The sequence below is a fragment of the Grosmannia clavigera genome (assembly GCF_000143105.1).
Source record: "Grosmannia clavigera kw1407 unplaced genomic scaffold GCSC_144, whole genome shotgun sequence".
Taxonomy (NCBI): Eukaryota; Fungi; Ascomycota; class Sordariomycetes; order Ophiostomatales; family Ophiostomataceae; genus Leptographium; species Leptographium clavigerum.
The window spans coordinates 1009175-1028153 of NW_014040797.1; the positions used below are offsets into that span (position 1 = coordinate 1009175).

Consider the following 18979-nt stretch of genomic DNA (forward strand, 5'->3'; position numbering starts at 1 on the left):
TTCAATACGGCAGATGCTAGCGGGACGGTCACTGGAAAGAAGCACAGAGCAGATGGTCTCGACGTGTTTACGCATCCTATATCAAACAATCTAACACTAGTGATATGCGTCTGAGATGAGACTCCGGTCCTTCAGAGAGCGAGCAAGGAGATAGTAAAACAGGAATGAACAGGAACAAACAGAATCGAAACGCCAGCCTGATGCTTCGCAACGCTCTGCAATGGTTCTCAGGCACAATTTTAAGCCCGGTAGTTGCTGAAGCGGGAAGGATAGGGGAAAGAGAGGAACAAAAAGGGAAAAAAGAGAACACAAACACAAGTTGTATAATGTGTTTCGTCCAGATCCAAAACGCCTCGTCCAAGTGTCGGCAAAGTCGTAAGTCGTTCAGACCCGACCAGGGCCGGATTTGTATTTCTGAGATGTTAGTAATGGAGGAGGAGGAAAGAGAAATGAAAGAGAAAATTAAAACGATACAGAGAAATTTCAAAAAACAAGTCCGAAATACCATAACAAAACCTATCAAACAACACAAATACCAAAACACCACACACACACTCACATCTTCTGCTCGTCGTAGGTTCTGTGGATCCAGACTGTTGGTCGCGCCCATTAGCGTCTGTCCGATCGCCTTGGTCGCCCCGATGGCCGGCCGAAAGATGATGGTGGGCGCGTGCCGGATCACGACTCTGGCCGCACCTGTCGCACTCGTGCTCTCGCGCACTTCTGCCGGCACCGCGATCACGGCGTCTCGCGCAATGTTGAGGTCGCGCGCCAGACTGCTGTAGGCATGCCGCAACCCCTGCACCACGCCTGCCGGCTGGTCCGCATACAGACTGATCTGCTTCCGCTCGTCGTTGTCGTCGTCGTTGGCCTGATGGTGATCGTCGTCCATCGTCAAATCGCCTGCATCCACGCCGGCTGCTCCGGCTCCGGCTCCGGCCCCTCCTCCTCCTCCCCCGCCCATGCCATCCTCCCCCCTTCTCCCGCCAGCATCCCCTCGGCTCCTTGCAGGACGTACTGCGTGCCCGTGGCTACCTTGGCGCCCAGCTTGACCAGCTCCGTGCCGGTGGAGCGCGCAAACGCCATGGCACCCTTGGAAATCGACCGCACGATTCGTCCGTTGTGGCGGTACTCCTGGATCGGGATTTCAATCAGGTCCCGGAACCCGCTGCCGACGGTGACAAGCGACCGTACCGGCGCCAGCCCGGCCAGCACGCCCGGCAGCTGGTGCCGCTTGATATCGGGCATCCAGATGTCGTTGAGTGTCTGACCCAGCCGCTCGAAGCCGGACACTCCGTAGATGATGGTATGTCGCATCGTCATGCGCGACCCGTCTAGAATCAAAAAGTTCATAAACTCCGTCGTGTGACCCGACCGCAGTCCGGCATAGTCCACCCGCTTCGGCTTGAAGTCCAGCTGCACCGGAATGTCGTGGATCTCGGCCCGCTGGATGAACGGCTCGTCGCCGGTCGAAGGTTCCGCCGTTGTCGGTCCTCGTTTCGAGTCGTCCTTGAACTCGAAGAAGCGCGTGATGAAGTCGAGCGCGTCCTGGTCCACGTGCAGTCGTAGGGGCAACACGTTCGTCTTCAGCACCAGCTCCGTGGCCGCTAGCTCCGGCACTGGCTTGACCACCAGCACTTCGATTCGCACCATGTCGCCGTCAATCGGCCGTTCTCCCGCATCCCGGTCGTACGTCGCAAACTTCTTCCACGTCGACGTCGGCACGTGGTCGAACACGTCTAGATCGCGGATCCGCACATCGATCGCCGTCTGCGTCTCGCCCGATCCTGCCGGAAACACCACCACGTCTGCGCCCACGCCTCCCAGTTCAAACGTGATCTTGTGCCGCCGGCTGCGCTGCAAGTTCAGCCGCCGAGATGTCCGCGACGACGATGATGACGGCCGGCCGCCGCGGTAGCCTCCATGACCGCCGTAACCACCGCCTGCCCGGCTTGATGTCGCTGTCACCGTCGTCGCCGCCACCGACTCCGTCTCGGCTCCCGTGTCGCCGTAGATGTTCTGGTTGATCGCCTGCGTCAGCTCACGAGGGTCGTGGTTGGCCGGGATGCCAATATAGATCGAGTTGAACAGAAAATCGCCAATCACCGCGTCCTCTTCCTCCTCGTCTGCGTACGGGCTGAACTCGTCGTGTCCGGACCGCCGTCGGTTTCGTGTCCGTCGCTCGTACGCCTTGGCCTCCACCTCCTGGACCGTCTGCGTGATCACGTCTCGTGTGTGCTGCCAGTCATACCCGTCAAACAGGTTCCAGATCACATGCACATCGCGCACGCGCAGCCGCAACGGAGCCTTGGCCGCCACCCCGTCTCTGCTGTCTCTGCTGCCACCACCGGCTCCCTTGTCGTAACCGTTCTGCACTGAGTTCCAGCGGTGGGCTGGCGACGACCCCTCGGCTGCCGTCTCTGTCGCCGTGCCGAAGAAACCGTGATCGAACTCGATGTCGTCGACCCCTTGTGTCGACTCGACGACCTGACCTGGTCTCGTCGTTTCCTCCAACACCGATGACGCGCTGAACAGCTTCTCCGCCGCCGTCCCCGCCACACCCTCAATGTCCAGGTCCGCGTCTTCGTCGTCCAGGATCAGGTCGTCGTCTGTCACCGATGGCAGCGATGCTACCGACTGCTCTGCTGCTCTGTTGAGCTGGCCGTGCACGCCGCCACCGCCGCCGTAGAAGAAGTCGTCGTCGCTGCCTGTGCCGTGCTCCTTCTCTCCCGCGGCGCCCTCCTCGAGCACAAAGTCTTCGTCGAAATCGTAGTTGCCCTCGGCACGGCCAAACGCGTCGATCGAGATCGACGCCAGCAGATCCTTGACCGGCATCACCTCCGTCTTGAACTTGATCTCCGTGCTCGGAGGAGTCGGCGGCGTGAGCGCGTTGGCCAGCCCGATCAGCGTCTGCGTCGAGTCCGCACACGTTTCCAGCACCAAGAGGTCGTCGCGCACCTCCAGCTCGACCATCCTCTGGCCCTCCTCGGTCACGTCCGGCGCCGACACGTGCACCGATATTCTCGCTGCCGAGAGCTGGCAGATGTCCACAAATCCCTGCGAGCACAGTCGCCGCACCATGTCCTTTGTCTGGCCTGATGACGCCCGGCTTGGCGGCCCGACTTCCGTCACGTCGTCGATGAGCAGCAGCGACATCTTGCTCAGATGGGCTACCGCATTTACCTCTTCGCCCTGCGGCAGCACCACCTCGAGCCGGGCGTCCACCAGCACCAGGTTCAGCTTCGACGTCAGGTTGAGCGGGTTCAGCCCCAGCACGCAGTCTCGGAACGACACGTCCACCGTCGTCGGCTTTGGCGCCCGTTCTCTGTCTGCTTGAGCAGTAGCAGTCGACGAGCCGTCCTTCTTGTCCGCGCTGCTGCCGTGTGGTCCCCGCCCGCTCAGGATGGCCGTCTGCGCCTGCTCGCCCAGGTTGGCCACCGATGCCGCCAGGCTCTCTTCGAAATCCTGCGGCGTTGCATCTTCGGCCAAGCCCAGCACATCCATGATTGTCGGCACCCGGTACTCGAAGTTGAGCCCCCACATCTTCACTTTGATCACCGGCTCGAGGTCGTCACCGATAATGCGCATCATGAGAGCCGGTGAGATTCCGCCGGACAGCGGTGGCGCACCCATGGCTGACGAAGCCGAACGCCCAGCTGTTGCCGTTGATCCCGTAGTCGCAACATGCGCTGGCACCGATGAGGAGCCTATCAACTCTTCCGTCTGGTTTCGATGCACCGAGATAGCCCCGACAGCAGTAGAGACGAGAGATGGCAACGTAATATGTGCCACCTCGAGGTCCGCAAGCACCGCCTGCAGATGTCCTATCCGCCCTCCAATATCGACGGACACGTCAAGATGGCGAATCATCCCCAGTGTCAGAAGACCGGGTCTGTCGTCTTCGGGCAGATACTTGGCAACGGACGCCAGGCGTGCCACCTCCTCGCCCAGAGCCGGCAGACACGACAGCTGCGCAAGATTGTGGGCCTGGACGCTGACATCGTCCACGTTCAAGCGAAGCAGAGGCCCACTCCGGCGTTGTCTCAGAAGCGTGTCGACCATGATAACGTCCTCACGTTCGTCGAACTTGACCTTGGATGGCGTGATGAGCTCGAGCAGCCGCTCCAGGTCCTTATCCTTGGGCACGTTCAGAAACTCCAGCCGCGTGTTGGCAATATCCGCAGTCACAGGCGGCGTGCCGCCAGAGTTTCGCAGATACGGACCGGCCAGGCGAATCCGGCTGACGCCGACCCCGATGCCCTCCTCGCGGCTGACCAGCTTGACCGCGCTCGTATCCAGTGCCACCCGGCAATCCCTTCCGACCAGCTCCAGATGGACACCCCCAATCCTCATGTCCACCTTGTTTTCGGCTGCTGTCGACTTGTCGTCAGGACTGATCGGCGTCTCGAACCGGACACCGCGCGCCTTTGGAGCCGCCTTGGCCGCCTCTGGTTTGGCCTTGGGCAATGCCACCGCCTTTCCATTGCCCGAAGCTGCCGACGAGATGGACGATCCCAAGCTGAGGAAGCTGCTCAAGCCACCAAACCAGCTGAACGTCTCGTCAAGCCTCTGCAGATCCATGGAGAATAGTAACGGCAACGTGCTGATCTCGCACTTGGTGGCGTCGGAGGACTGGATCAGCTTGATTGATACATCGTCTCCAGACGGCGGGAATGCATCTCGGACCGAAGATCGCATCTGGATGCGCCGATCAAACGATATGATGTCGGCATCGGCATAGCCGAACCGAAACCGCTGCAGGTCAACAGATACACTACTTGTCCAAGGCTCTAGACGCTGCGACAGGGACACTGTCAGATTCTCCAAGACAACCTGGAGAAGCACATCGCGGCTCTGGCCAAGGCTCTTCATTCCAGACCCTTGAGGCGACTCGAAGAACCGCTCGGCCGTGTCTGTCACGCCTGCCAGCTTGTCAAGGAACAGGAGGGCGATCTTGTCGCCATGAATTTTGATATGTGGCAGGGCCGTCTGGGCGACTGGAGTCGCGGAGGCTCTAGGCGCCTTCTTCTGTTGCTGCTGCAATGCCAAGCCACTCTTGAGCGACTGAAGGATCTCTAAAACGACCTTGGCCAAAAGAAACCCGATAGATGCGTCGAAGCAAATCTCCAGAGGGGCCAGATTCACCTCCACGGACTCGCTATCGGCCGGTGGCGTTTCCGTAGGTTGACGGTGGTCGAAGTAGCTGTCTTTGAGACGGTCCTGGATGGAGACATGCCCGTATGTGGAGGCCATCCCAGCAGACGAATAGATCGAGAACGCGCCCGGAAAATGCGGAGAGACGGACTTTTCCAGCCGTTCCTGCTGCTTTTTGGCCGACTGCGGATTGCCGTCATGCTTGTGGTTTGACGGGACATAAATGGATATGTACTCGAGCGACAGAAGTTCCTTGACCAGGCGCGTGGGACCTTTTGGCGTTGCCGCCTCGTCCGACTGTGCTCCAGCGCTTAGATCGGGGCTTTTTGTTCCGTCACCGGATGCCCTCTCGGCCCCGGAAGAACATGGTCCTTCTGATTCGTGGCCAGGGAGCGCTGTTGGAGCCTTTTTCGCATCTCCCGACGCAGCAGACTCAGCTGACTCAGCCGGTGCAGTGCGGTTGTCTGTTCCAAAGCGCCACAGGCCGGCAGGCGGAGAGCCATAGAACTGAGACGCATCATCGTCCTCCGTATGCCATCCGCCGGGCATAGGATTGTCCATGGGGTCTGAGTCGGCCTGTGAGAAAGCGCTCAAGTACATGCTCTCCGCCTCTTCATGGCTGTACACGTGCGACTGGCTCAAGTAATCGTCCGTATGCTCTGCAGACCCGGCGCTTCCAGGACCGGCCATGGATTGAAGCGAAGTTGCGAGTACATTTGGTGACAGACCCAGGCCCAAGCCAACATGAAGCCCATGGATATCGCCAGTCGATCGTGCAGTGCCTAGAAGATGCCCAGAAGACGGCTCAGACCGTGTGTCCATGCATTCGGTGGCCTTTGGGACGTTCCACTCTGCACCGCTGCGGTCTCGGTCGAGAATGGCCGACTGCGCATGATGCAAAATGCCTGCAGTCGGGGGGAACGATCCCATGCGCGGGTGTTCACCGTAGACGGATGCCCTCGGTGTCGACAGAGACGATGCCGGAGCCACTTCTGGCTCGGCACCGTCCAGGCTGTTGCTTTCGTTGTCGTCGCCGGAGCCTTCTGAGTCGTCATACGGAATATTGAATGCGTCTTCGCTATCCTGCAGCGGGTACTGGCTGCGAGCCAGTATAGACGAGGCGGTCATCGGGTCAGCCGGAGCCGTAGGATTTAGTGATGGCAGGTCGTGACAAGACAAGACGGGCGACTGTGATGCGGCCGACGACGGCATCGAAGGAGAAGGGTCGAGAGCCGAGAAGACGTTGGTCTCGGAGATGAGAAAGGCGCGGACATGATCCAGCGAGATGTGGCGCTTGCCCTCCTTTGGCACGATCTTGGGCCGGGCTGACGATCCTGCCGGCTCGCTGCCACCGCTGGGGCCTTTCGGCACCGCAGCTGCCGCGGTAGTGACACCTTCCACGTTGATGCGGGCGAGGGTCAACTGGAAGGTGACGGGCTCGGAGCCGCCGTTGGCGGTGGCGGATGCCGCGTCGTCGGTCACGGGGACGTCGACCTCGAGCTGAAAAGCCACGCCCTCGATTATCACCTGGATCCGATCGACGATGCCCTGCAAGAAGTCGGCGAGAAAGGCCGGTAGGGTGAGGGCCTGGCCGGTGCCAAGGACCTGAGATGAGGACGAGATGGTGTCGTCATCGCTGTCGAGCTCGGTGCTCTGGTCGAGTGAAGCCTCAGCGGCCAGGACTGCTTCCAGGGCCCTCGCCTCGCCCGACGGCTCGTGTTCCAGGAACGACTGGGCCAAGTCGACGGCCGAGGGCACGACATCGGCATCGGCATCGGCGGCGTCTTCGGCAGTGGGTCCGGAGCTACCGCCGGCGGTCTTGCTGTCCTTGCGTCTGTCCCGGTCGTGGTCGTCCTCCCGGGCGGAGACGCTGAGCCGGACGTCGACGCCACTGACGCGGATCTGGATCGGGCTCGAGTAGATGTCGACGGGCAGGGTAACACGGAGGAGGCCAACCTTGGCGCGGCGGATGTGAAAGGTCGGAGGCAGCTGGAGGATCTGCTGCAGTTTCTAGAGAGCAAGAACGAGAACGGGTCAGCTGCAAATGGCCATCGATGCCGATCGAGCGATCCGACCATCCGGCGACCGGCCTACCTTGACCCTCAGGCCGACATCGCGAAACTCGAGCACGGTGTTCCTGCCCCAAGCCAGGTCGAGATTGTCCAGGTCAAGCGCGTCGGCATCTAGGACATCGAAGCGAGACAGGGCATAGCGCAGCAGCCGCTTGGGCATGCTGGAGTTGCGGAAGGAGTCGAACAGGGACGTCATGGTGGCAATGGCGGCGGGATTGGCTCTTGGCGAAGATGGACGTCGTCGCTGTTGCTGTTGGCGGCTGCGACTCGCAAGAGATGGAGAAGCAAGAGTCGTCACCAGGTCACCAGGACACCGTCAGCGGAGATACCGCCGAGCGGGAAATCGGGGGCTGCAGAGGGCTGGCAGCACCGGGCATGGTATAGGGCGGACGACGCCTGTGTGCTCGTAAGGGGTGGTAGCCCGAGAGCAGATAGTGGCGATAGCCGGAATGCGAGAACGAAGGCAGCAGGGAAAGAGGGCCGCCTTCAAAATATAGAGGCCGAGCTCTCCACAGTGCACATGGTCCGGGTGGAGAGAGATAAGCGACAGAAGGTCAGGAGGGAAGGGAAAAGACCCTGCAGAAAGAAAAAGAGGAAAAAAAGCTCGGGAGGGGGGACAAGACCGGATGGGACGCTGGGTTGGTGGTGAATGCAACCAGGTTTCTGGGATGCGGACGTCTGCCTGTCTCTCTTTGCAGTGCTCAGTGTGCTTGCCGCCTGAATCCGGACAGGAAAAAGGTTGGTCTGACTGGCCTAGGCTGGTGGTTCCTTCCCCCTCCTGCGCCTAGCCCAGTGGCGCGCTGACCACTGGCTGTCCATAGCGCACTGTTTGCGCTGGGTGGGCCTGCTTCAGGCAGCTATGACTGTCCACCCCGCCCACGATAAGTGATAAGCCGACTGACGTGTCTTGGCCATGTTATGGCCACATCAGGAAGCTTATGCACACTTCTGACACGTGATGTCTTTTTGTCGACTGCAGCCTGTTTACGCAAGTCTGCGACGCGAATTCAATTATATATACGAATACTCCGTATCTACTTGTGGGGGGATGTCCAGGCTGTACAGCGCTTTCTCCCGCTCCCTTCCTTACTCTCTCTGCCGTCCATAGGACTCGGCGATGCGTCGGCCTACCGACTCGCCGCTCCAATGTGCCCCTGTGGCCGTGCCCAGGGCGACAAACGGGGCCGTGTGCTCGCCGGCCAGCCAGAGTCCACGGTCCGGCAGGCCCTCGCGCATAGTGCGCACGTCCTCGTCGCCGGCCTCGAGGCCGACCTGGAAGTTGCTATAGCTGCCATTGCCGGCGAGGTCATCGTGCAGCCAGCTGGTGGCCAGACAGGCGACGGGCTGGCAAGCCGGCTCAACGGCATCGTAGTGTGGCAGGCGGGAGAAGTAGGGCCGGAAGTAGTTGATGAGGAAGTTGTTCTGGGCCGTGTCTGTCGTATCTGTCTTGTCCGCATTCGCTCTGAGTGCCTCTAGCGTATCTGTGATATGCCGTGACTGGGCGCCAAACGTGTAGAAGAGCAGAGTCGGATGGGCGGTTGAGGCAGGCATCGTGCTGAGATCGACGGCCTCGTGCGGCCAGTGCTCCGGGTTCGACGGCTGCGCGTAGACGCCCGGGGCCAGCCACTGGCAGAAGCCGCGCACGACCCGGCCAGTCGTTGCGTCCGGTCGCTTCCAGAAGGCGTCGGGAAAGGAAATATAGACCTTTTCAAGGCAGCCGTAGCCGATGCTATCGATGGCACTCACCAGGCGGGCCGGCAGTGGCGGTTGGAAGGTCGACGCCTGGTGCTGCTTCAGCCAGCCGAGCGGCGCGGTGAAGACGAGCTCGTCAAAGAGAAAGGCATCGCCCGAGGCCGTGGTCACGTTGACGCAGCCGATTGGCCAATCCTCCATCCGGCTCACGACTTTGATTACCGTCTGCCCAAAGTGGATCGTGGCATCTTGTCGTACTGCCTGGGCCATCTTCTCGAGGGCTTTTTTATACGTCCCAGCACAGAAGAGGTTTTCTAACTGCTGTCAGCCGAGAAAGTGAACGGGTTGAGTAAGGAAGAAAACTCGCCTCCTTCTATGCATTCTTCCAGCCAAAAGTACTTTAAGCTCTGGGTGTTGGCCGGGCTGCCGACAAACGCCCCCCAGAGATCGGCCATCTGCATGACGAGCGCGCGCCGGGTCTCACAGTCGGCCGTGCTTTCGGGAACGTGCTCGGGCAGCCGCTTTAGAAAGAAGTCGTGCAGGCTCTCGGCCGGGTCGATCTCGGTGCAGTGCTTGTTTGAGTGGACAAAGGCCTCCTCGACGATGGTCCACATGAGGGTCGACAGGGCAGCGCCGTCGTCCGGCGGGAGCATGGCTCCATTCTCGCTGAAGACGGCACCCTCCAGCTCCTTCCCGTGGTCATCGATGGCGTTGCCGCTGGTGATGGTGCCAGTCTCACGAATCAGGTCTAGAATCGGGTTGTCTTTGGTGCCGTGGATCCAGTTGGGGCCCATGTCGACCAGGTGGCCGTTTGAGAGGCGCTGCTGGTGCAGGCGGCCACCCAGTCGGTTCCGGCCCTCCAAGATGGTCACCCGGAATCCATACTGAAGCAGGATGTCGGCACACCGGAGTCCGGCAATGCCAGCACCGACAACGCCAATGTGGGGCTTAGCGTGAGGACCGTCGGCAGAGTGGATTGGCTTGCGGCGGGGGAGACGAAAGAAAAGACAGAAACACAAGTCAGCAGGATTCCGGGTTTTTTCTGACAGGCTTGTATCCGGCGTGTCCTACCTGGCTTCTGATCGCCGGTCGATCGGAGGCGACCATGCTGCTTCGGCGGATGCTTTTCAGGTCCTGGACCAGCCGCGAGGCGTCTCTTCGCGCAGAGCTGCAGCTGAAAACGGCGTAAGTGTCCATCCTTCCATTGGCGTGCAAAGTATTCGGAGACGGCGAGCCAAGGAACTGAGGATTCTAGATGTTGCTCGGGAGCCCAGCAGCCCAGCAGCCCAGCTGTCTACCCAATCCGTAGGTGTGGGGTTATGGACTTCGTATAGACAGCCTGGGCAAAAGCAAGAGCGGTGGAGGCCACGTAGTATTCAGTCCGGTTGCCCGTGCCACGCAGGAGGGAGGGTGGAGAAGGAGGCTTGGGTCATGGGGATGAGGCTCTAGCTAGAAGGAATTGCTATCGTGGTTGGAACGAGCGATCGGCACGATATGGGCTAATATGAGGACTCACCTGCTAGGGAGAGATAGTGACCGAGCTGTCGATAACAGAGCTGACATGGAGACTTGCAAACGGCAGGTGGGGATCGGTAACGGTACTGCAGATATGCTCTCAGAAAGCGGTCGACGGAAAGGGAAGTCGCTGGGGTTTGATAGCTTTGTAAGCTAGGCCCACCAAGGTTTTGCTTCTTCATACAGATTGTTTGGCAACGACAACAACCAACATTTCTATTGATAAAAGGCTACGACTACGTCATTACCGACAGATTCCCACCACCATGCCCGAGGGACCGTCTCAAAGAGCGTCCTGGATCAAAGGTCGACGGCAAGAGTCCTCATGCCTTTATACCAATTGGCTTGTCCGATAAGAAAGCAGACTCTAGTCTCCTTCCGTTCGTCGGTGCAGAACAGATGCAGAAAAGCGGAGACAGTATCACAACTGCATATATGCTTCCAGAAAGCAGCTCTGGAGCGTTCGGTAGACGAGAAGGGAATGGCAGGCCTGAGGTTTGTGGTTGGCGCAACTCAGCCTCAGTGAGCTAGACGGCGATTGTGCCTTGGTCAGGCGCCTTTCAAAGCGCAGTCCGAAGCTGGTTGGACGGCGCTTGGCCACGACAGAGTCATGAGACGAGCGACTTACAGAAAGCTGACGCTATCTGGTGGTCGCAGATACGACGGGAGCGAGAAAATGAGCGTGTGTGCATGTGGTCAGCCCCTTTGTCCGTCTGTCAGCCCTGCGTTACCGCAGGCGTGATGCATCCATATAAAGCACGGGCTGTGGCCTTTGGGATCTCATTATGCGATCAAGCAACCATTACGTTCGCATGATGGAAAAGACACCACTGCCACAAAGCGACACGCCATCGCCGCGGGCCAGCCGGCGACTGAGCCTGCGCGAATCGGTGTTTAGCCTGCGCGAGTCGCTGGCGTCGACGTTTCTGCCCACGTCAGAGGCAGCAGCAGCATCGCAAGCGCGCACGCACGAGCGGCTGCGGGCGGCCGAAGAGAGGGCACGCGAGATGGAGCAGCTGGTGGAGCGGCTGAAGCGCGAGGCGGTAGCCGGCCCGTCGGCCACGGAGGCACAGCTGCGGATCCTGCAGCTGCAGTACGACTCGGTGCGGGCGAACAGCCAGACGGGGCCGCGACCATCGGCCGGACTGTTCAAGATGTCGTGCGCGACGGACCTGCTCTTCCTGCTGGACGCCACCAACTCGATGCGGTCGTACATCGACTCGGCCAAGGAGCAGATCTGCAGCATCGTGACCGACATCAACCGGTCCTTCTTCCAAGAGGCCGACGTGCGCGTGGCCATTGTAGCGTATCGCGACCACGGTGACAAGAAGCCGCGCGAGACGCTCGACTTTACGACCGACACCGACGCCATGTTCCGGTTCCTCAACGGCGTGCGGGCGACCGGTGGCGGCGACGCGGCCGAGGACGTGCTCGGCGCCCTCGATGCGGCCATGCACACGTCCTGGCAACAGGCCACGCGCTGCGTTATGCACATCACTGACGCTCCGCCGCATGGCCGTACGCTCCACGACATGGAGGACCGGCACGACAACTACCTCGTTCCCAGCAGCGAGCCGCACAAGCTGCAGCACGAGGACGTGATCGGCCGCATGGTCGCGCTCAAGCTCAATTACGTCCTGATGCGCATCAACTCGCACACTGACAAGATGGCCTTTGTCTTTCTGCAGAACTACCTCGCCGCCGCGCCCGACGCGAAGCTGCTCAAGACCAACAAGTTCTACCACGACGCCGTCCTGCTCAAGGCCAACAAGCTGTACGTCGGTGCGCCTACGCTGAAGACGGCCAGCAGCACGGCCACAACAGTAAAGTCCACCACCTCCGCCCAGGGCGGTCTCCACTTTAACGAGGTCGCGCTCGGCACCCAGTACAGCGCTATGCGTCACCTGGTCGTCAGCAGCGTGATGGCCTCGGCCTCGCGCACGGCCGTCCGGCTATCAGCCGCCAGCACGGCCGCGCGGTCGAGCCGGATGTCGAGCGGATACACGATCAAGCCGAGCGTGAGTGCGGATCCGAGTTTGGATGCAGTGCGGGAGGACGACGATGAGGATGAAGGGGATACAGATATCAAATCAGCAAAGCTGCCCCCCACTCAGATCGATACCATACCGCCGCAGTGGGATGTGGCCGGCTGGCTCGACACGGCCGAGCAGTTCCAGGCCTTCTCGACCGACGTCACGGCTGCGCCCGGGCTGCTCGACCGCATGCTCGCCAGCGACGACCATATTCGCATCAGCACGACCGAGCTGACGGTGCTGCGGCGCCAGCAGCCGTTTGCTGAGGGCGCGCTGCGTGTCGCTATGTATGCCCGCACGCCCGAGTCGTCCAACCGGCTGGTCGTCAAGGCCTTCAAGACCGACGGCAAGACTCTCGTCGACATGGCCGAGGAGATGCGCGTCCAGGCCTTGTGCAAGGCTTTTGTGCTCGAGTTCAACGCCCTGGCCGTCGGTGTCGATGCCGACAACAGAAGCAGCAGCAGCAGCACTTCCATCGACTTTACCGTCGTCACCTGTCTGCAGCCAAAGTCGGCAACAGCGGCCGGCACCGCCTGTCTCGCCCTCGAGCCGCTCCTCGAAGGCACCTTTGTCAAGTACAATTCTAATTGCGGTGGCGTCAGTTCAGACGGGATCGACACAAATGCCTCCAAGTCGTCGAAAACTGACACCACCAAATCCACCAATTTGACCAAATCTGTCAAACCTGCCAAAACCCCCAAAACCCCTAAACCAAACCACAACACCACCGCCCAGGCTTTTTCCCACTTCACCTTTGAGCGCTCCCAGGGCCGCTTCCTCATCTGCGACCTCCAGGGCGTTGGTGGTGTCCTCACCGACCCCGCCGTCCACACCCGAGATCATACCCGCTTCCGGCTCACCGACACCAACCTCAACGAGGAGGGCTTCAAGCTCTTCTTCGCCACCCACAAGTGCAACATCCTCTGCGAGCGGCTGCGCCTTCAGTCCTCGGCCGACATGTTCATCACCGGTCCCTTTGTCTTCCGCCAAGACTGGCCTGCTGCCGACCACCAGACCGGCTGGAGCGTCTGCTGTGCCAACAAACTCTGCGGCCGCATCTTCCGCGCCGACGACACCCGCAAGACTGCCCCCGCCTTCTACTGGTGCACCACCTGCTGGCCCCAGCTTGCCGCCACTACCCAGCAGGTCCTCTGTCTCGCCCCCGGCCCCCAGCACGGCTTTGCCGTTTCCCGCTTCTTTTACGAGTCGCAGGGCCAGATCCGCCCCCGTCTCTGCCGAGAACATGCCGTTGGCCCCGGATCTATGCCCTCTGATGCCACCGTGTTCAGCCCACCCATCACGCCTCACAGGAGCGGCCGTTCTTTTTTCGGCGCCAGGCGGTCATAACAATCGGAACGTTCTCCTTCCTTGTCGTATTATTTAGCTTAGTCATATAATTCATAGCATCTATGCACCCACGTGACCTGCAAACACACACATTGCCCTGCCGTCTCTTATCGTCAGGTTGCTGCGGAACGCCGGCGCTACTGTCATTTTGCCCCGACCAGTCCGGGGTTGTTCACGGTTGTTCACTGAACACGGACTAGCCACAGCGGCCACTACTACGTAGCCAATCATGGCCGCCCTAAACCCACACAAGTCATCCGACCCACCTTGCCCCGACCTGCCCTCTGGGGTATTCAGGTTGTAAGCCGAGGCCCAGAGACAAGGGCAGTTTGTCCTTGCTGGCCGTGAGGCCACCACAAAAACGCTTGCCATCGGCCTTCTGTTTCACTTTGTCTTTCACCTCTCGCTTACGGATTCGGTTCTCATTTTGCTCATTTTGCCGCGTCTGTCTTTCTGGCCTATTGTCTTCTGACTTTTGGCATCTGTCTTTTGTTTATCTGGCCTCTGCCTTTCTGCCCAGCTTGCTGTCCCACTCCCGTGTCAACAAAACTTCAACTACCATGGCGATCCAGACCAGGACGTTTACCCGTGACGAGGTGGCCGCGTCGGCCAAGGCAGCCGCCGCCGGCAGCGCCGATGAGCAGGCGCCCGTGCTCTTCATCATCGACACAGTCGTCTACGACGTGTCCGACTTTCTCGATGCCCACCCGGGCGGCGAGTTTGTGCTGCGCCAAGTTGCCGGCACCGATGCCACGACGGCCTTTTATAACCTGCACCGCCAGGAGGCGCTGGAACGCTACAAGGCTGACCTGGCCGTCGGCACCATCGTCGACGAGACACCCAGCATCGTGGCCGTCCCGCCGGCTGACCTCTCGCCCGTGCCCTATGCCGAGCCGCTCTGGCTCTCGCCTGTCTTCAGCACGCCGCCCTTCTACAGCGAGAGCCACCGCCGGCTGCAGCGGGCCATGCGCGCCTTTGTCACCGAGCACGTCGCCCCCGAAGCCCTCGAGTGCGAGCGCACCGGCACCCACATCAGCCAACCGCTCATCGACAAGATGGCCGCTGCCGGCATCCTGCACATGCGTCTCGGCCCCGGTAAACACCTCCACGGTGTTCCACTCTTGCCCGATGCCCAAAATCCCGACGGCGTCGTCGATGGCCGCGACTTTGACTTTTTCCATGACATGATCCTCGCCCAGGAAATGGTCCGCCCCGCCGCTCGCGGCTTCCAGGATGGCAACATGGCCGGCCTCACCATCGGCCTCTCCGTCATCCTCCACTACGCAAACGACCCCCAGCTGCAGGCCCGCATCCTCGCCGACTGCCTCTCCGGCCGCAAGAAAATCTGCCTCGCCATCACCGAGGCCTTCGCCGGCTCCGACGTCGCCCAGCTGCGTACCACCGCCGTCAAAACCGCCGACGGAAAACACTACGTTGTCAATGGTACCAAGAAGTGGATCACAAAGTGAGTTTCATCGGTGGGCGAAACGCTTTGGTCCTGCTTAAAACGATTACTAATCAAAACAGCGGCGTCTTCTCCGACTACTTTGTCGTCGGCTGCCAAACCGGAAAGGGCATGAGCGTGCTGCTCATTGAGCGTGGTGAAGGCATTGAGACCAAGCCCATCAAGACGAGCTACTCCGCTGCTGCTGGCACCACCTACATCACCTTTGACAATGTCAAGGTACCTGTCTCCAACCTGCTCGGCCAGGAGAACAAGGGCATCTACGTCATCTTGTCCAACTTCAACCACGAGCGCTGGAGTATGACTTGTACGTCCATGCACCCGCTCTCCCTCCTTCTCCCGCTTCTTTCCCGTCCTCCTGTCCCACTTCAGACTGACCCGCATCGAACACAGGTGCCACAAACCGTGCTTGCCGTCTCATCGTTGAAGAATGCCTCAAGTGGGCGCACCAGCGCCTAGTTTTCAGCAAGCGACTCATTGACCAGCCCGTCATTCGACTCAAGTAAGTTTCATCTCTCTCACAGCTTCTTTGAGACCCGCTCCTCAACTCACCCTTCGGCAGGCTTGCAAAGATGATCGCCCTCGTCGAGAGTCACCAGTCGTGGCTCGAGACCATCACCTACCAGATGTGCAATATGCCCTATGAGATGCAGTCCAAGCACATGGGCGGGCCCATTGCCCTGCTGAAGATGAGCTCAACACGCATGGCACACGAGATTGCCGACGAGGCTGTCCAGATTTGGGGTGGTCGCGGCCTGACGCAGACTGGAATGGGCCGCGTCATTGAAAACTTCAACCGTACCTACAAGTTTGACGCCATCCTGGTATGTTCTCTCTTTCGACGGCTCCTTATTCTTACTTCATTGTTTCCTCTAACAAAATCAGGGCGGTGCCGAGGAAGTGCTAGGCGATCTGGGCGTCAGACAGGCTATGAAGTTCATGCCGAAGGCCGTCTTATGAAGGAAGGGTAGCTAGCAAAGAGAAGGACGAGGAAAAAGATAGGTCTAAGGCTTGTGCCATCTGCGTAGCCATATCAAGTTTGAGGAAGCATATCAGAAGGAAGCAATCTGCCCATAGTCTTAAGTCCAGCGGGTGACGTCCACATTACAAACAGTCGTGAGCCTTTTACCTTCGCATTGAACAGAACATTGTCTAATACTGCTCAATGCCTTTGCGCCATATTACACAACATGCATTTGTCACTGTCACGGAGTAGATTTGGTCCAAGATGAAACTTTTGCCTCTTAACAGGAAAAAAGACCACAGAATGTTATGGCCCGACCATAGACTCCATGTAAATCCTTGTAACTTTTGCCCATAAACCAGCGTTGTCGACTTCGTCTCGAAAGCAAAGCAGTGAGGTTGTTTGTAGATGTTTGGGGGCTGTTTCTGTTACAAACAGAACTGGGAGATGACTAAGAAAAGCCAGCAATATGAGAAAAGACAATCGGTGAATAACATAACAAAACTAGAAAACCGGGAGAAGAAAGAAACAACCCTTGAAAAGACAAACAGATCCTATCCGCTTTTGTTTATCCAGATGCCCATGATCATACCGTGCCAGACCCTCTGTGGACCTCCTCGCGTGAGCGAAAAGCAGCTCCCACAAGTAAAAAGAAGTGTACCTTGCCGACCTCTCTCCATCGATCTCGTGACCAAGCGCAAAAAAGAGTGGATTCGTTCGCTCTGTGGTATACCGGGTTGGTTGGCTCGTTCGTTCTTCCGTGGCTCAGGTGTGGCATGCCCACGGTGAGCTGGCTCTCGCGATGGCTACAGGCTCGGCATTACCTTAGTTGTTGGGGCAGTCGGCCTGGATGTGGCCGGGCTGCTGGCACTTGTAGCAGATCTTCTCGCCAGAGGTCGAGGCCTTGGGGCAGTCACGGGAGAAGTGGCCGGTCTCGCCGCAGTTGTAGCACTTGCTGCCGTTCACGCAGTCGCCTGAAGTCTAGTTAGTGTCATGCCCACAACAAAGAATGGAATTGAGTAACACGTACGGGACATGTGGCCGACGCCACCGCAAGAGTAGCAGGTCTTGTTCTGGTTGCCGCCGTAGCCGCCGCCACCGCCGCCGCCGCCGTACGAGTTGCCGTAGCCGCCAGCACCGCCGCTGGGGTTGCCGCCGAAGCCACCCTTGGGGCAGTTGCGGGCAATGTGACCGACCTCACCGCACTGTCAAATTGTCAGATTCAGTCGCTTCGCTGCTATGGCGTTGGGCAAAATCATTCGTGTGGGAGATCATGCGCACCTTGTAGCACTCCGCGCCGGACGGGCCGCTGCCACCGGGGCCAGCAGACTGGGGGCAGTCGCGGGAAATGTGACCAGCCTGGCCGCACCGGTAGCACGTCTTGGTCTCCTTAGGACCTTCCGGGCAATCACGGCCTATCGAAATGATGTTAGTCCGCATATTTTTGACACATTTAAAAGTGAGTACTGAGAGATAACGTACTCATGTGGCCCTCGCCTGTGCATAGGAAAATAGACTGTCAGCTGATTCCCGTTCTCCGTCGATTGCGCGACTTTCAATCCTTTTTATGTATGAGAGCACTCACCACCACAGTTGTAGCTGATATATATGTTAGCATTTGCTTCTGATGAAGATCACACGCGGCCTTATGAGATACATACCACTTAGCCGCACCACGGTTGGGGCAGTCTCTGGCCTTCAAGGCGGGGTGTCAGTACAGAGTTTACGAGTCTCACAATGGCCTGGCGATTCGAAAAAGGGCCTCGCATCTTCCGCCAGTTTTTACTGTGGAATGTTCGTCATACCTGGTGCGTAGTAGCGCCGCCTATAAATAACAAGCTGGTCAGATAATCTCTCCCCAGATCTGCATGTCTGACAATGCCAAGGCAGGAGATAGAAGGTCGTAGCCCGCTCGGGCTGACCCGAACTCGGGATTTAGGCAGTTGAAAGGGAAAATGGGGACATTGTGGAAGAGTGTGGTATGCAGGAGCCAATAGTAAAAGCGCTTTGCTCGATCTCTGGCCATCAAGGTTGTACATAGAAAAGCACAGGGGGTCTGCTGGCCCGGCCTCACTCGGGAGGACCCGACACTAGCATATAATATTCGCCCTTTTCATGGTAATGGAGTATGGGGTATATGCAGATGCACATGGATATACAAGTGTGGGTGAGGATGTGATAAGAAAATATGTGAAATGTGAGGCGATGCTGCTGCGCGCAAACAGTTGGCCCCACTAGGAGGGGAATGTCCGTTTTGGGCGTAGATCGGTATTTTTTTTTTTCAAATGTTATCGCATAGATGCAGAGGCATTGACAAAACACTCACAACTGAAGCAAGCTCTTCCCTGGAACTCCATAATGTATTTTGATTGGGGTGGTTGAATGAGAGTATTCAAATTGTAGTCGAGAAATCGAGTTTTTGTTGCGCACTCTATGGAGGTCAGTCTCGGGTCCAAGTGTTCGAGGTAAGTCGAGATGCAGAGTCAAATCAGACTGGCTGAAACGATCAAGGAATAGGACAAAGACAGGAACGATTACGGGAGAATCGTCAGGGTGAAGGGAAGTAGGTAAAGCAGAAATGGGACACAACGGCACAGTTGTTCGAGAAAAAGAAGCAGCTTGAGTGTCGTTCGCGATTTGACGAGACCTTCCATATTGGCGTAATAAGAAGAACAGATAAGGCCAGACACTCGAATTACAATAGAAGCAAGATACATGAACAATCCAGTCGGGCGAC

At 58.7% G+C, this 18979-nt stretch overlaps 6 protein-coding genes across 6 annotated transcripts; 2 read left to right on the forward strand and 4 right to left on the reverse strand.

The window, feature by feature from the left end:
• Nucleotides 1-384: 384 nt before the first annotated feature.
• On the reverse strand, nt 385-7422 carry CMQ_3117 (autophagy regulatory protein; the record flags this gene model as incomplete). Its single annotated transcript, XM_014317195.1, has 4 exons — nt 385-414; nt 560-977; nt 1019-7164; nt 7249-7422. The coding sequence occupies 4 exons, from the start codon at nt 7420-7422 to the stop codon at nt 385-387; spliced, it is 6768 nt and encodes a 2255-aa protein (XP_014172670.1).
• An 890-nt stretch (nt 7423-8312) lies between these two features.
• Nucleotides 8313-9188, reverse strand: CMQ_3200 (flavin containing amine oxidoreductase; the record flags this gene model as incomplete). Its single annotated transcript, XM_014317278.1, has 1 exon — nt 8313-9188. The coding sequence occupies one exon, from the start codon at nt 9186-9188 to the stop codon at nt 8313-8315; it is 876 nt and encodes a 291-aa protein (XP_014172753.1).
• Nucleotides 9189-9232: 44 nt separating this feature from the next.
• CMQ_3120 (flavin containing amine oxidoreductase) lies at nt 9233-10115 on the reverse strand (the record flags this gene model as incomplete). The annotated part of the gene is made up of 2 exons (XM_014317198.1): nt 9233-9898; nt 9990-10115. The coding sequence occupies 2 exons, from the start codon at nt 10113-10115 to the stop codon at nt 9233-9235; spliced, it is 792 nt and encodes a 263-aa protein (XP_014172673.1).
• Nucleotides 10116-11245: 1130 nt separating this feature from the next.
• Nucleotides 11246-13813, forward strand: CMQ_2650 (mhck ef2 kinase domain family protein; the record flags this gene model as incomplete). Its single annotated transcript, XM_014316728.1, has 1 exon — nt 11246-13813. The coding sequence occupies one exon, from the start codon at nt 11246-11248 to the stop codon at nt 13811-13813; it is 2568 nt and encodes an 855-aa protein (XP_014172203.1).
• A 560-nt stretch (nt 13814-14373) lies between these two features.
• On the forward strand, nt 14374-16238 carry CMQ_2559 (acyl-dehydrogenase domain containing protein; the record flags this gene model as incomplete). The annotated part of the gene is made up of 5 exons (XM_014316637.1): nt 14374-15278; nt 15341-15585; nt 15672-15780; nt 15841-16102; nt 16164-16238. 5 exons carry the CDS (start codon nt 14374-14376, stop codon nt 16236-16238), a joined length of 1596 nt encoding a protein of 531 aa, XP_014172112.1.
• An 829-nt stretch (nt 16239-17067) lies between these two features.
• Nucleotides 17068-18599, reverse strand: CMQ_3231 (zinc knuckle domain containing protein; the record flags this gene model as incomplete). Its single annotated transcript, XM_014317309.1, has 8 exons — nt 17068-17216; nt 17273-17447; nt 17524-17657; nt 17725-17739; nt 17828-17841; nt 17904-17938; nt 18048-18067; nt 18569-18599. The coding sequence occupies 8 exons, from the start codon at nt 18597-18599 to the stop codon at nt 17068-17070; spliced, it is 573 nt and encodes a 190-aa protein (XP_014172784.1).
• Nucleotides 18600-18979: the final 380 nt, after the last annotated feature.